The sequence below is a fragment of the Monomorium pharaonis genome, chromosome 6 (assembly GCF_013373865.1).
Source record: "Monomorium pharaonis isolate MP-MQ-018 chromosome 6, ASM1337386v2, whole genome shotgun sequence".
Classification (NCBI taxonomy): Eukaryota; Metazoa; Arthropoda; class Insecta; order Hymenoptera; family Formicidae; genus Monomorium; species Monomorium pharaonis.
In genome coordinates, this window is record NC_050472.1 from 24,249,028 (window position 1) to 24,263,779 (window position 14,752).

The 14,752-nt window shown below is 37.3% G+C and overlaps 1 protein-coding gene and 1 long non-coding RNA gene across 2 annotated transcripts in view; one reads left to right on the forward strand and one right to left on the reverse strand.

Moving 5' to 3' along the window:
* The first annotated feature begins 132 nt into the window (after nucleotides 1–132).
* LOC118646338 lies at nucleotides 133–4,964 on the forward strand. The gene is made up of 2 exons (XR_004963907.1): nucleotides 133–1,196; nucleotides 1,841–4,964. It is a non-coding gene; the product is annotated as an uncharacterized LOC118646338 (long non-coding RNA).
* An 827-nt stretch (nucleotides 4,965–5,791) lies between these two features.
* Nucleotides 5,792–14,752, reverse strand: part of LOC105830055 — a 28,282-nt gene continuing 19,321 nt past the window's right edge. Inside the window, exons 2-5 of the mRNA XM_036288979.1 lie at nucleotides 10,131–10,351; nucleotides 9,614–9,842; nucleotides 8,892–9,069; nucleotides 5,792–8,677 (exon numbers count right to left, since the gene is read on the reverse strand). Of these exons, the coding sequence (XP_036144872.1) occupies nucleotides 8,437–8,677; nucleotides 8,892–9,069; nucleotides 9,614–9,842; nucleotides 10,131–10,351 (869 nt within the window). The 3' untranslated portion in view covers nucleotides 5,792–8,436. The remainder of the gene's footprint in view (nucleotides 8,678–8,891; nucleotides 9,070–9,613; nucleotides 9,843–10,130; nucleotides 10,352–14,752) is intronic.

The following is a 14,752-nucleotide window of genomic DNA, read 5'->3' on the forward strand; positions in this document are numbered from 1 at the left end:
AATGTTCTTCGAATAAAATTATCAAAACAATTCTATTATATTCTTGAAATAGCAGTTATAGTGTTGTAATAAAATTATAATTTCTTAAAATTTGAGATTTCCAAATTCTTCTAAAAAGATTATATATTGTTGCTTATATATGAAACAATGATCGCGTTAATTTGAATACATAAGTTTGAGAATAATTTTTTTTCTATGTATGAGAATTTATAGATATTGCCTACGTTCGGCAGACAAAATAGATCAGTGAGTGTGATATTTTATTATAATTGATTAAAAAAAAACAGTTGAATATAAGTGTGGAAATCAATTTAATTAAATTAGTTCCGCTTTTCTATCAAATATCATCGTCATCCATATATTTTATACATAGGTTTAACAAATGATAGAGATTTAGGCGAGCAATCTCCGATTGCTGTACGGCGGACGAGTCGTTGATATGCCATACAGGGCACGGTTGCAGCATGCGTATCAGACGGCGTGACGCCACGGCCCCTCGGCTATCTTCGTCGTTGGTCGGCCGCGGTCGCTATCACCTCCGCCGACTCCGCCGCCATGTCTGTTTTCCGTTCCTCCCGCTCAGCCGAAGTTGTGCTTCGTGCTTCTCGTGTTTCGAACTCGAAATGTGTGCGTATACGGCGACGTAGAGTGCCGGAAACGTGGTACGCACGATCTTCTCGACACGCGGGTGCCAGCGTCGTTCGTAAATGGATCGAATTCGTTCGTAAAGTGCTGCCGATCGCGTTGCAACCAAGCGCCAAACTTCGCGCGCATTTCACCTTTTTTTTTCATGGCGCGAGACACTACCGTGTCTCTCTTGTTGTTATTTGCGCGATAACGAGAATACCGGAGATAGAGTAATTGTCATCGTCGTGTCCTCGCGAGTAAACTCTTAAAAGAGATGTATCGTGAAAGAAGCACCGTCGAACGAATCGGTAGTTTTTTCGTGGAATTGCACGATCCTTCGCGTTGTTCCTCCGTTTCGGAACGGAAAGAAAATCGTGCGCGATCGTCCTACGAAGATCGCGCGATCTTGTGTTCGGTTATTAACGTTCAAGTGATGTACAACAAATCGTGAGTGTCATGAAGGACTAACAAATAAAGCGAAATTTGAGAGGAGTCATCGGGAGTCCTCCCTCCCAGGAGCAGGAGGAACAGATCCGGAGGGAGAGGGGGCATTAACGGAACAACTACAGGTAATTTATTTTTGATTCAGAGAAATTAGATTTTGTGCACAGAGAAAAATAATTACTACTTCCAAGTAAATATTACTTGTTCTAAGTAATTGGTTACTTTGTATATCCGCAAATCTATGGTAAACTTGCCACAAGTATATCAAATTAATTTAAAACATATTCTGAATTTGAGTAATTGTAATATGTACTTCAAACAAGAATATTTACTTTAAACAAATATTTGGTTACTTACTATCTAGAGTCCAAATAATTCTTCTCTAATCAAGTTTTATAATATTCTTGAAATAAATTGAATAAATTCTTGTTTTAAGGAAAAATTTCAAGATTTTTTAATACTTGTGACAAGTACCTTAAAACTAATATAAAGAAAATACTCTTAGCTGAAAAAACTATTGAACGAATTATAAAATAAAATGTGTAATTACTTTTCTTGGCTGTAGAATGATATTTTTCTGTGTATGTATTTATATTTCTTTCTTTGGAGTTTATGTCTAAAAAAGATTTCTGTAAATACAAATTAATTTTTAAATTAAGTGTCTATTTAGTAAAGAAAATAATTGAATGCGATAATAATTATCTTTTGAAATGCTGATTGCTAAGCACTATTTTAATGTGTACATATTTAATATATTTATGTGTTACAGGATGGATGTAATATCAATTCTGCTGTTGCGCATTAGTGTTCGGTAAGTCTAAAACTTTTTTTATTTTAAATTAAAATATATCTATGAAAACTATGTCATAGATCTGAGGAGCAGTCATGACCATCACTTAACTGATTTTTTTTAAGTGCCACTATGTCCATGAAACTTGGACCTACAGATAGTATATTATGTCTATAACTGAAATAGTCATGGCCATCATTTAACTGATTTTTTTTAAGTGCCACTATGTCCATGAAACTTGGACCTACAGATAGTATATTATGTCTATAACGTGAAATAGTCATGGCCATCATTTAACTGATTTTTTTTAAGTGCCACTATGTCCATGAAACTTGGACCTACAGATAGTATATTATGTCTATAACTGAAATAGTCATGGCCATCATTTAACTGATTTTTTTTAAGTGCCACTATGTCCATGAAACTTGGACCTACAGATAGTATATTATGTCTATAACGTGAAATAGTCATGGCCATCATTTAACTGATCTTTTTTAAGTGCCACTATGTCCATGATACTTGGACCTACAGACAGTATATTATGTCTATAACGTGAAATAAAATTTATATATTTATATGTTTTCATATTTGTAATAGAACTACTCGACATTATTTTTGAATTATAAAATAATTTACACGATCTTATACTAATAATTATACAAAATCAATTATAAGCAATTGTCAATCGATTTATCTACAAGTCATTACGTATAATTAGAGAAAGAATTAACGAACGGTTCAAATAAGTCTTTAGTTATCTTTATTGTTATCCATAACTCAAGACTTTGCTATTAAAAGTCGGCAATTACGTAATATACTTACTTTTACTACTAAAAATTAAATTTATTTTTAACAATGTAGGAAGATTAAAACATGGAGAAAGTCTTTCTTTCTGATACAAATAAAACAAAAAGTGAATAGTGAAAACTTATCGAAAAGGAGGATATGATGTGTTAGAGGAATTAGGAAATTTTTTTTCAAGAAATTAACAATTTGCACAACCATCTGACATATTTAAGGGGTTTTTATTTCGGAATTGCATCCATTTTTGAAATATATAATTAATATCTCGCAACGGACGCGTTGACCCTGCAGCAAAATGCGACGGGAAGAAAAAAGGAATCTTCGCCGAACGCGAAAAAATCACCGACACACATTATTTTGTTTCTCTCTCTTTTTTTTTCTCCCCGGCTGACGCCTGTGCCGAAACTAAGAATTTGAGAAGATGAGAGAACATGATTTTTCTATTTTGGTATCACTCACTTTCGACGCATTTACCCTATCGGGATAATACCGTCGCTACATTCCGCTTCGTTTATCGCTTTATTTTCTCTCGCTCGCTCTCTCTTTCTCTCTCTTTCCTCTCCCATTATCTCCCTTCTTTTTTCATAAACTCAAGTTATATACAATGAAGTGTCTCGCGTACTTGATTTTTAGAGAATCACCAGTTTGATTATGTATTCATTAAATGCCAATTTTCTCGAAACTAAAGCCAGTTGCTTGAGTTGTTGAATGTAGCAGTTAAAAAAATTTGTTTACAATACCTTTTCGAGTCTACCCTTTCGAGTTCTACTTCTAATAACCTAATAATTGCATAATACATTATTTATAGCTTTGTCACAGATAGCGATTTGCTTCCAATTAACTGGCTCTTCCACAAATTTCAAGTCGACGCCTATTTTTAAAATATATAAATTGCAAGGATATTATTGCATATTGATATTTTAAATTATACTTGTGTAATTATATGGGAGTATATTTTACAGTGTGTATAGGATTTCCAACCCTCTGCGTCTTTCAGATTTCATATTGCAGGATACAGTTAATTGCTCTCGCCTATTTATCCCTTTTCTTTTCCTTTTTTGCTACCCTCCCCCCCCCCCCTCTCTCTCTCTCTCGCTCTCTCTTTTTCTTCACGCGCACACACAACACACACGACACGCATACACACACGCACGCGCAATCGCATTTTCCATTGACTTTGCATCTCCGTCCGATACTCGAAACCGCCTCGTGCCTACAACCATTCACGTGAAATCTTTCCTTACTCCGATCGACTTCGGAAACCGATGATCAGACGATCGCGCGAGACAATCGTGTTGCTCTACATTTGTTGTGTCGCGGAGAGAAAATTTCGCGCGGATCTCTCGGACGATTCCTCTCGCAAAGTAATCCGCTCGTCGTTGGTCAGCGGCCGGAGAAAATTCGCGTAAACGAATTCGCTTCGTGTTTTTTTCGTGGAGGACTGTTTTTAAGGCACTTTAACCTGCACTACGAAATTGTATCGTATTATTGTAGATGAACGTGACGCCTGTACGTTAGATTCGTTAGAAGAACACACCTGCGCGCTAATAAATAGTCAGTACTTTCCGATTAAACTCACTATATATTAAATATATCCGCACTAAACGCAAAGTTGCTTTGCGACTCGACGAGTTTTAAGCTCCGAGACGAGAATTCGCTAAAAGGCATTTAAGTGCAAGGGCACTTGCTCTTAATAGAGAGAATAATTTATTTTGTATATTCGCTAAAACTGCGCGTTATTATCTTTTTCCTCGCAAACACTTGTAAAACATGGTTTTTCTTTTTCTCTACGTCGTTTGAGCGCGACTGAATTTGCGAGAGGGAGGCGAAGACCCGAGAAAACAATCTCTCTCTCTCTCTCTTTTTCTCACTCTCTCTCTTTCTTTCTCTCTCCTTTACGATCTACGAATTTGGGATTTCCGAAGTCGATCGCACGCCTATTTGCGCGGCATTCTTCGTGGTGGGAAGTGTGTTTCGTTCCGGCCGTCCGTCGTCGCGAGCGGAGCCGGGCGGACGCAATCGCACGCAGATCGCGTCTTCTCGAAGCTCGAGAGAACCTACCGAAATTCCCTTCCCTTCTCGCGGAAGTCAGTGCAATATAAGAGTGTTAATCGCGTCGTGTGTTTTTTTTTTTTTTTTTGTCACGTCCCCCCGGCGTCGCACGCATCCGGATCGGCGACCATCGCACACCTTCCACAAGTTTAGCGGATTAATCACTGGAAGAGAGAGATAAAAAAGACGTTTTTTTTCCGTTTTCTACTTTTCTTTATGTTAATTGATTAAGTTAGTGTGTGTGGGGGTTAATCTACTTTCGAATACTGAGATAGTGGCCTTTTTTTTCCTCATTTATTTTATTCACGCGCAAGTAACACGTAAGCGATCTATAATAAAGTTCAGGAACGATAATACGAGAGGAATTATGAATTTGATTTTCTTCTTCGTGTCCCTTCTTTTTCATTTTTTTTTCTCGCGTTAATTAAATTTATCCATACTGGGTGTCGAGAAGATGACGTATCGTCGCCCGTCGGATCGGTTGACGAGATCAATCACACGTCTCAAACAATCACAAGGTGACTCAAAGCGTCGAATACCTCTCACTTCCTTTGGAGTTCGTTCTTAAATTAAGGAGGGTAGACTTTCGTCGGCTCAGCCTTGATGCCTGCGCTCCGTTTTTCCTTATGCATATTATTATTAATATTATCTTTTGTGTCATTAAAGTATTATTAATATGAATATTAATCAATATTTTCAATTATTATATTATCGGTACTCTATTATGATTATTATCATTATTATTATTAGCATTATTAATATATTATTGTTCTTCTTATTATTATTTTTATTATGCATTAATTGTTAGTTATTAATAAGTATTATTAGTACTGTTATTGTTGTTGCTGTTGTTATTTTGTTATTATTGGTAATATTTGTAATAATATTATATATTACCGTTATAATCATTAATAATATTAATATTATTGTTATTATTATTATCATTGTTGCCGTTATTATTATTAATATTACCACCATTATTATTATTAATGTTATCATTATTACTAATATTATTGTTGTCATTATCATCACCGTCATTTATCTTTTTTTTTTTTCACTTTTTATACATTACGATCGGTACAATGGTCGTAATAAACGCACTCCTTGAGCTTGTTAAAGGCTTTTTTTTCTTTATCGAGACTTGTACGCACTTATAGCTTTTTCCTTCAAAAGGAATTAAGTAGAAAAAAGAAGTAATAGTAGTACTAGTAGTATAATAGTAGAAGATGAAGAAGTAGAAGAATTCGAAGAAATGTTCCTTAACAGTGCTAGAAAATACGTTTGCTTAAAGTCATCCGTAAACTGCACCATGGACGCAAGTAGTTCTTTTTTTTTTCTAGTTGAACGGCGGAACGTATTTAGTTGTATTAATAATTTTCTCTCTCTACGCGCATACACACCCGCACACAGACTTGTTTCTTTTTTTTTCCACCTTTCTCGCACGTGCACACTCCATTACATACCATTGCATACCTATGCTCCGGCAATTTGAGGAAAAAAAAGGATCAGTCGAAATCGCACCGAGGAAATGGACAGTTCGGCAACATGATTCTACCTTTTTCTTTTCCATTCTTTACCTTCGAACCCTTTCACGGGCAGATTGCAACCCTCGCATCTTTCTCTTCCTCACCACTCTCTCACGACCCGTTATAGTCACACACATCCGTTCTTCGCCAATCGCAATTTGCTTTACATCGCCGATCGAGTAAATACAATAATACGTTATTGCGCTGTTCATACCCGTTGTTTTTTCACGCTACAATCGCCGTTGTTGTTCCTCCGCAATGTTTATCTTAAGCTTTATCTTTTATGTTGATAGTAATTTAGTAATAGTACAACAATACCTTAATAAGGCCCAGTAAGGCTGCGTGGGTTGAACGTGACATTCCCACGAAAAAAATTTCATTTGTGTTTCTTTAAGCTTCTTTTTTTTCTCTAATCGCGCCCGTCGAAACAATAAATTACGCGAACGCATCTCGAAAACGCGTCCGATAGATTGCTCCGAGAAAAAAGAATGCGTGCCATCACCCGAAAATTATCGTCCCATGTTCAAGGCATCTTTCTCTCTTCTCCCCTTTCCCTCTTGTCTCTCGTTTATTGTCTCGTTTTTCTCCCAATTAATCCATGCCTATATCACTTTTTCTCCTACCGTAATTTTCAGTTCCTATCGTTTCCTAATTCTTTTGACGATCTTGCCGTTAGAAACGTAGCTCGCAATTCAGACGTGTATTTTCAGCGCACGAATTCCAGCAGGCTCGTTATATCGGTGGTAGTACTTTTTTTTTCATTCGGATTAAGATATATAAACTGCAAAAATTCTTTACGCTACGGTACAAGATCAAGCGAGTATTGTCATATATTTTTGCATTTTGCGAATTATCGAATTGTTGGTGTGTCTGCCTGTAAAATCGTCGAAATATACACGCACACGCAATACCCCTTACAATCGTAAGTCCTTGGGGCCAACCTTACTGCTTACTAATCTAATTAATAATAACAATTTTTCTTTATCTTTTGAACTTTGGGTTCTTTACACCCCGCCTGTCTTCCTCTCTCTTTCTCACGTTTCCAACCCTCGACCCCGGCACGCTGGATTTTACGTGTACTTATGCGTATAGGTGTGTCGGTGTATATGGCTGCGTATGCGTGCGTGCGTACGTGTTTATTATATATTTATAATATATATATATATGTATATTTTTAGACTTTTAAATAGCATTTTTATTATTTTTTAAACCGTTACTTTCGATACTTTCATCAAAAAACAAGGCAATTAGAGAGATTGAGTTTTTTTCTCGTCTTTATACTTAATGCGCGCGCGCGCCCGAACGCGAATATTTCTATATTTCAATTGAATCACGTCGTGTGTATGCGTCCGAGAATGTATATATATATATTTATATTTATATAATATATACATTTTATATATTTATATATGTATAACCATAAAAGTCACATTTTTTACTTTCAATCGTTTTAATTATTCTCTCATTCTCGCTCATTCTTTCTCTCTTTCTCTCATTTTTATCACGCAACTAATAAAGAAAGACTAAGCTCTTGGGTAAGAATACCAACTCCTTGAATACTCTCTCGCATGTCTCTTCTTTGCTTTTTACGATCGCGTACAAATTAACCAGAAAGATATAGATAAATATATATAATATATATATATATATATATATATGCATATTGTAAACGACGCTTTGAAACCGAGACACCGTGTCTCCTTTTTTCTTTCTCTTTTTTTTACAAATTACCAACCGGTAAGATCTACTCTATGTACCCGACCGTTCTATATTTTGTGTGTACATATATAGAAAGGCCAATTTTTATTTTATCACCACACGCTCGAGTCACGCTCGGTCACGCAATCGCGCCGACGCGTGTGGCGTGTAAATCTAGCGAAATTACCTAGTTCTTTTGACTACCTTTGCGTACCGGTCTACCTACCCCCGGGCGTGTTCGGGAAACCTCAGCTCGCGGACCACCGGTTTCCCGTGTCTAACGCGAGTACGAGTCTCGCAGAATTCGGACGGTTTCTGAGACCGATGTTTGTCGGACCGAGTCCAGGCTCGCGGGTTACGCTTTCGCGAGTCTCACTTCTTTTGCTTCTTCTGCTCTTTCTTTTTCCTACAAGGCAGAGCACGACGAGCCTTCTCTCGCGAGCGTGCTCTTTCGTCTCCCTGTCGCGTTTTTTTTGTTTTTTTTTTTTTTTTTATTTAAGGGCAACCGCACTCGTCCACCACCATTTTTGGCAGGTCTCTCTTGATAATATTCGAGTCCGGACCGTAGTAGATGAGCGACATGGGCGAGAACTTCAGGGGCGCGCAGCACGGCTGCATGCCGGCCAGCCGGTCCATCTTTCGGTATTCCTCGATCACGTGAGTGTAATAGTTAAGAAACGTGTCCGGCGTCCTGTGACCAGCCGCACAGTCTCCTCTGCAGTAATTGGCGTAGTATCTGTCCAAAAAGTTGTGCGTGTTAATCGGTTATTAGTAACGATGTTCGCACTCTCTGAATCTCTCGTAGAGAAGGAAAGCTCGTAAATTTTTTGATACCGAATTTTCACACCTAATAGAGAAGGCTGAGCTCGCGCGACTTTCGAGCGATTTTTCACTACACGTGGTTTAAAGAGAGTAAGGCCTCTTTATTTTGTCAGTTTCGACTTGCTTACCCCTGAGGAGCGATAATCCAATCGTCCCACCCAAGCTGAGAGAAGCTGACGTAGAACCTCTGCTTGCAGCATTGGCCCCTCACCGCGCCACTGCACTCGATCGCTCGTCTCCTAACGCGTCTCGCGGCCGCTGGATCTGTACGCACGACTAGAAACGGTCTGTCTGGATCGTGATCACCTGAAAGAAAAGGCTCCAATTACACAACGTGTCCAGTATCAAAATAACAATTGCGTTATGAATAATCGTAGAACGCTACTTGATCGATCACGTCGGACTTATAATATTTTTCGACGACGCAATCAATCAAATGGAGAGGAATGCTTCAATCCTCTCGAATAAAACAATGTTTGATCTCGTGATTATTTGACCGGAAGTTAGCTAAAGTCGGAATTTTGATATTCTTATAAATATTTAGAACGTTTCAGCTCACGAATGTCATCTTGCAAAAGTGAAAATTAGGTACTTAAAAATGTAAAATTAATGATCAAAGTGGAAATTATTGATTAGTAAAACATTAATTTAACAAAAATGATCGGCTCAACGAGTATATCAGAATTCGATCGTTAAAAAAATTTTTGTTTGTAAAAGGCCAGATTTTGTTGCATACTTAAGTAACAAGAAAAAAATTAATATACATAATTATAATTTATCGATTTCTGGATTCGATGAAAGTATCGTGTATACTCGTCAAATTTTTCAAGACTTTCTTTTCGGGGATTACCTTTCGGATTTAGGGACGACTCGATCACGTGCGGCGAGTGCCCGTCGAAGGTCGATACGTGGACGTGCGAGCCGCACCCGCTGCAATCGACGAGCAGCGTCAGTTTATCTTTCGAGTAGTTCGTCGTGTACCATCTGCTGACGACCTTCGTCACGTCGAATTTCTGCCAGCCGAGCTGGCCGACGTTCACCACGAGAGATGTCACCATCTCTAGGTGCTGCCCGAGTTCCTGTGAATTGAATCGCTCGGATAAACGAAACTTCCAGTATAATACCATAATTTTGTAAGCCTGCATTAATAATTTATATATATATATATTTTTTTTTATATCAAGAAATAAGGATGCGTTGTAGTATTATAGTTTTTCCCCCCCAAAATAAACTCGATTGTGCGAAGTCTTTCGATTATTAGATAAATGCATATTGTTGGATTTTATATTGAGTTATTGATTGCGATTAATTAAAGTTAGGATTAGAAAAAAAAATCTTACAATATGATTGATTCGGAAATGGATTACCTTGCCTCGAAGATGCGTCGTATTACCGCAGTGCACCCTAAATACCCAGAGAGTGATATTTCTTTGGTTTATCTGACTGTGACGATGATGCTGATAGTGATGGGCATGCTTGAGCTCGACTCTTGCCCACAGGGTGGCCCTTTTGATTCTTAGAGGTTCCAATGCCGGTTCGCCGCTCGACATCGGGAATTCCAACAACGGTTGACCGTTTAATGTGTGACCTGCAGCAGAAAATAAATATTTCAATTGAGAAAGATTAAGTAAAATTTTGCGGAATTAAACATTCGATTTAAATGATTGTAATTTATATCTACTTTGTGTTGTTTCCTACATTACGTGACAGAAACACGAGACTGAAAGTTTTACAAACATATTCAAAATATTACAAATACAGCTGTTTATATTATGATAAGAATTAATCAATTGCAAATATTTTCGTGTGAATAAATTTGAACAACACTCACGAAGAGAAGGCGACAAAGAAGAGAAGGTGAGAGGAGAGATAAAAGGGCAATTATTTACGGAGGAGAAAGAATCTCGAAAATAAAGGCGTTAATTATATGCACCATGTGCAATATAATGTGTGCAATTGCTAATTTCCGGCATGTTCACAATAAAAATGTCGCGTCCGCATGGATAGATTTTTCCAGACTTCGTTTTTTTCTCTTTCCCCTTTGCCATGTACTAGAAATTACGCGCCGGACTTCATTCATATACAGGGTGTCTCGCAACCTTTAATCTAAAACTTAATGAGGGAGTCCCTAGAGTTGACATCGTCTTGAAGAAAAAGATTCCTCTCCCAAACGTGCCTAGCATTTTTTTTTTCATAAGCAAATATTTCATATTAAATATCTTAGTAATTCGGCTCTTTAAATTGAAATTTTTAACTGTTAGACTTTCATGTTCTACTACTTCATCAAATATTATTAATGACTATTGTTGCGGCTCGAGAGCTGACCCGAAAGCGGGACCAGAGAACGGCCGATATCAAAACCACCTAGTGTTTCTAATCAAGAGAACGTCCGCCCTCAAATTGATCCTAGAAGAATCTAATCATTGTAATTAAGCTCCGCGCTTTCCGCAGTCACCCTTTATGTTACGCGCGTATACACACAGACACGCACGAGCTCGCGAGCATACGTACACACGTGCTGCGTTCAACGCTCGTTCACTCGAAAGCACCGCTCCTTGTCTCTCCTTCTCCCGCTGCTTCGTGGGTGGGAGGGAGGTGAGAGGAGGGATGGTGTGTACGTATGTACACCTGCTTGCGTCTGTGTAGAGGCGCGCGTAGAGTGAAAGCAGGGCGGCTTCATCCTTTAACGGTTTGGTGAGTCACGGTCCGGGGTGGGCCGGGGTAGGGATAAGCACAGGGTGTCTGCCGCCCGTCTGCCTTCTGCCTTTCACCGCGCGCACCCCTTCGTCCTAACCCTCTATCACTACTGCCACCGCCGCCGCCGCCGGCACCACCACCGCCGCCGCCACCACCACCACCACCACCCGTACACCCTCGTCTCCGCAGTCAACTAGCCGCGTCGCTGCGCGCGCTACGACGGCCGATATACCTCATGCGATTATATCGCCGCTTGTCGTCTTCGCGAAATCATAATGACTCACAATGACCGGTAATGTCACGGTGAAAATTTGCAGTGCCTCGCGACGCGTGACTCGCTCTTGCAGCGTAGAGAATTCTTCCCCACTTGCAATTTACCGCATTAATATTTTTTTCTATTGCAAACTTTGGCGGGTCTCTTCTTCAGTCTTCCAACTATTGAATATTTCAATTAGATGGATGTGGAATGTCTCGGAATTTTTCTTGATGTACCGCGCAACTGGATTGGACCGCGAAAGCATGAAAATTACGCGAGAGTAAATTTAAAAGTTAAATTGAATCAAAGGAAACCGAGATGATGTCAAACATGACGTACACTAATATGAGGGAATGTAATTTTATTTGGATTATTTTTTAGGGATGTATACAAATCAGATGTTTATAAAGACAAAACGCGTAAATGAAAGTTCATAATGTCGTACAGGATTTCAGAGAGAAGAAGATAAGGAAGGTTTCTCAATTGATTTTGCGAAATTCAGGGAGAGCACAATGGAACAATTTCGTAACGCTCCCGTCCTTTGCGAAGGCACCACGCCCGAACATACTCGACTTGATCTTTCTTCCTTTAGGAGGTGGAATCGAGAGCAAACCGAGCTAGACTGATGTAATTGTTTGGTGATAAAATTCACAGATAGTCATACACGATAAGGAAGTTCCAAGAATATTTGGGAAGAAATCCCGAGTCGAAATTTTGACCTTACATTAAACTTTTAATTCTAAAACATAGTAGGATCTAAAGATATGAAAATAGGTTTAATTATAGTAATACAATTTGCTACTATTTTGACCCTTGTGTGAAATTTCTGTTTCACTGTTTTTAGCGTTTTAGCATTAAAGTAGGTTGATTTGTAGAGCAGTTAAAGTAGCAAAATAGGTTTTATTCTAAACTTCTTCTGAACCTTTATCTGTTACATATTTCTGGTATATAATTATATAGAAATTCTGAAAAATTTTGGAATTTATACAAAATTATGAAAAATTATTAAAAATTCTGAAAAATGTTTTGGTACAAAATTTTTTCAGAATTTTTGGTATAATTTTTCATAATTATTATGTAAATTTCAAAATTTTTAGAATTCCTGTATAATTCTTTTTCATTTTTTTAATAGCAAAAAGTAAATTAATGATGATATATATAAAAGTTTAATGTAGTTTAATGTTGCAATCTTTATGATACATTTTAAAAATAACACAAAAAGTATAGGGCAATGGATTATATTTTGTTTAATAAAATATAAAAAAAAATACAAAGTTAAATTTGGTCAAGTGATATCCGCAAAGTTTCACACACACACACACACACACACACACACAATTTGACAACATTTTCTACCACACATTAATTATAATTTATTTATATGTGTAAATGACTTTATTTTAGTCTTACTTTTTCTTATTATTTCTTAATTATTTCTAATTTTTTCTCTCTCCTTACTTTTTTTATTTATTCTTCTTTTACTTTAATTTCAAATAAAGTTTTTCTTCCTCTCTTTCTCTTAATATAACTAAAAACACGACACACAAGTATTAATTTATCTCAGAATATTTATTTCCATAAAAAAGGAAAATTTTGTGTAATATAATTATCTAATTGTACAACGTATAGTACTTTATACTAATTTTCGAATTCGCGTAGCCATATTTTTCTCCATAATATGCATACAGAAACTAAAAACTAACTTGGCGTACATCATGTCATTCCGAACTGTCATATCATCACTGTGAAACTCTCCGCGGATAATTATCCTTCAGTTAATTTTTTTTTTATGATAAAATTGTCATAGATAACAATAACTGTACATGATAAGAATAAAATTTCAAGAGTATATTTAGGAAAAAGTTATCTTCAAATTAAATTAAACTAAATTGAATGTAATCAATTCAATTTCATTTATACAATTATTAAACATTCTATATATCAAAAATATGAATATGAATATGAATCATAGACACGAATTATCCTTCCTTGCTTATGGTATCTCTGCGTGTTTAAAATTATTAGGAACGTTTACGTAGCAGTACATATAATCTATCTTTATACGGTTTAATATTTGTTAAGGTTCACATTATGAATAAACGCGTCTAACCGAGGAACAGGGTAAGAATAGGGTTTTTGTCTTGTGATTTAGCGAGAGGAGATTGAGGTAGATATGCGGATATGGAGGAAAAAGCGCGATATAAAACACGGCTCCAGAATGCTCCACGTCCTTGGCACATGATCGACAACAAGAGTAATACGGATTTTTAGTGGCGGAATTCTTGTAACGCGATCGCTCACAAGACGCCGCAATTACGCGTTAGCTTCCCAAACTGGCATCCCTCCTGAGCGCACAGGGTGTTCCGAAAGTCGCTCATTTTTTTCACCGATTATCGCATCTGAACTGCGAGACGTGCGAGCACCTCATCTTTCGAGGATCGAGATCACTGTGAAAAATTAACGTTGTTTCACGAGGACCGAATTGTTTTATCGTCTCTGTATCGCGCCCCTATAAAATTACAGCAATCGCAATCGTTTCTTCATATTTCTTCCTGCCATCTACAGGCGGTCAAGTCGTATATGTTTATATATTTATATATGTCGCGAGAAAACATAATACTTATATTATCGGCACACAATGCACAAAAATAAAAAATATATATTTGATATAAAAATATTATTAAGCACCAAGTTCTTTTTTTGTATTATTCGTATATCGGTTTTACATTTAACTAATTATAGTTAACGTACGCATTATTTCGGGTAGAAGTATTTTTACTAAAATCGTTTCTTTGACTTAAATGAAACAGCGAAAATTTTCGGCTGGGCAGGGCGTTTATGGCAGTCGGTCATTTATTCTTCGAGACATCTCGAGACATCTCGATATGATTTACTCTGTCTCGACTTTTCGCTCTCTGCATAAAGAAGGGAATCTCGTATCTTTGATCCCCCGCGTGCTCCTCTACTGGGCTCTCTTTGGGCCTTCTCTCTCTCTTTCTCTTTCTTCCTCCCCTCTCCCTCTATTTTTCTCTTTCC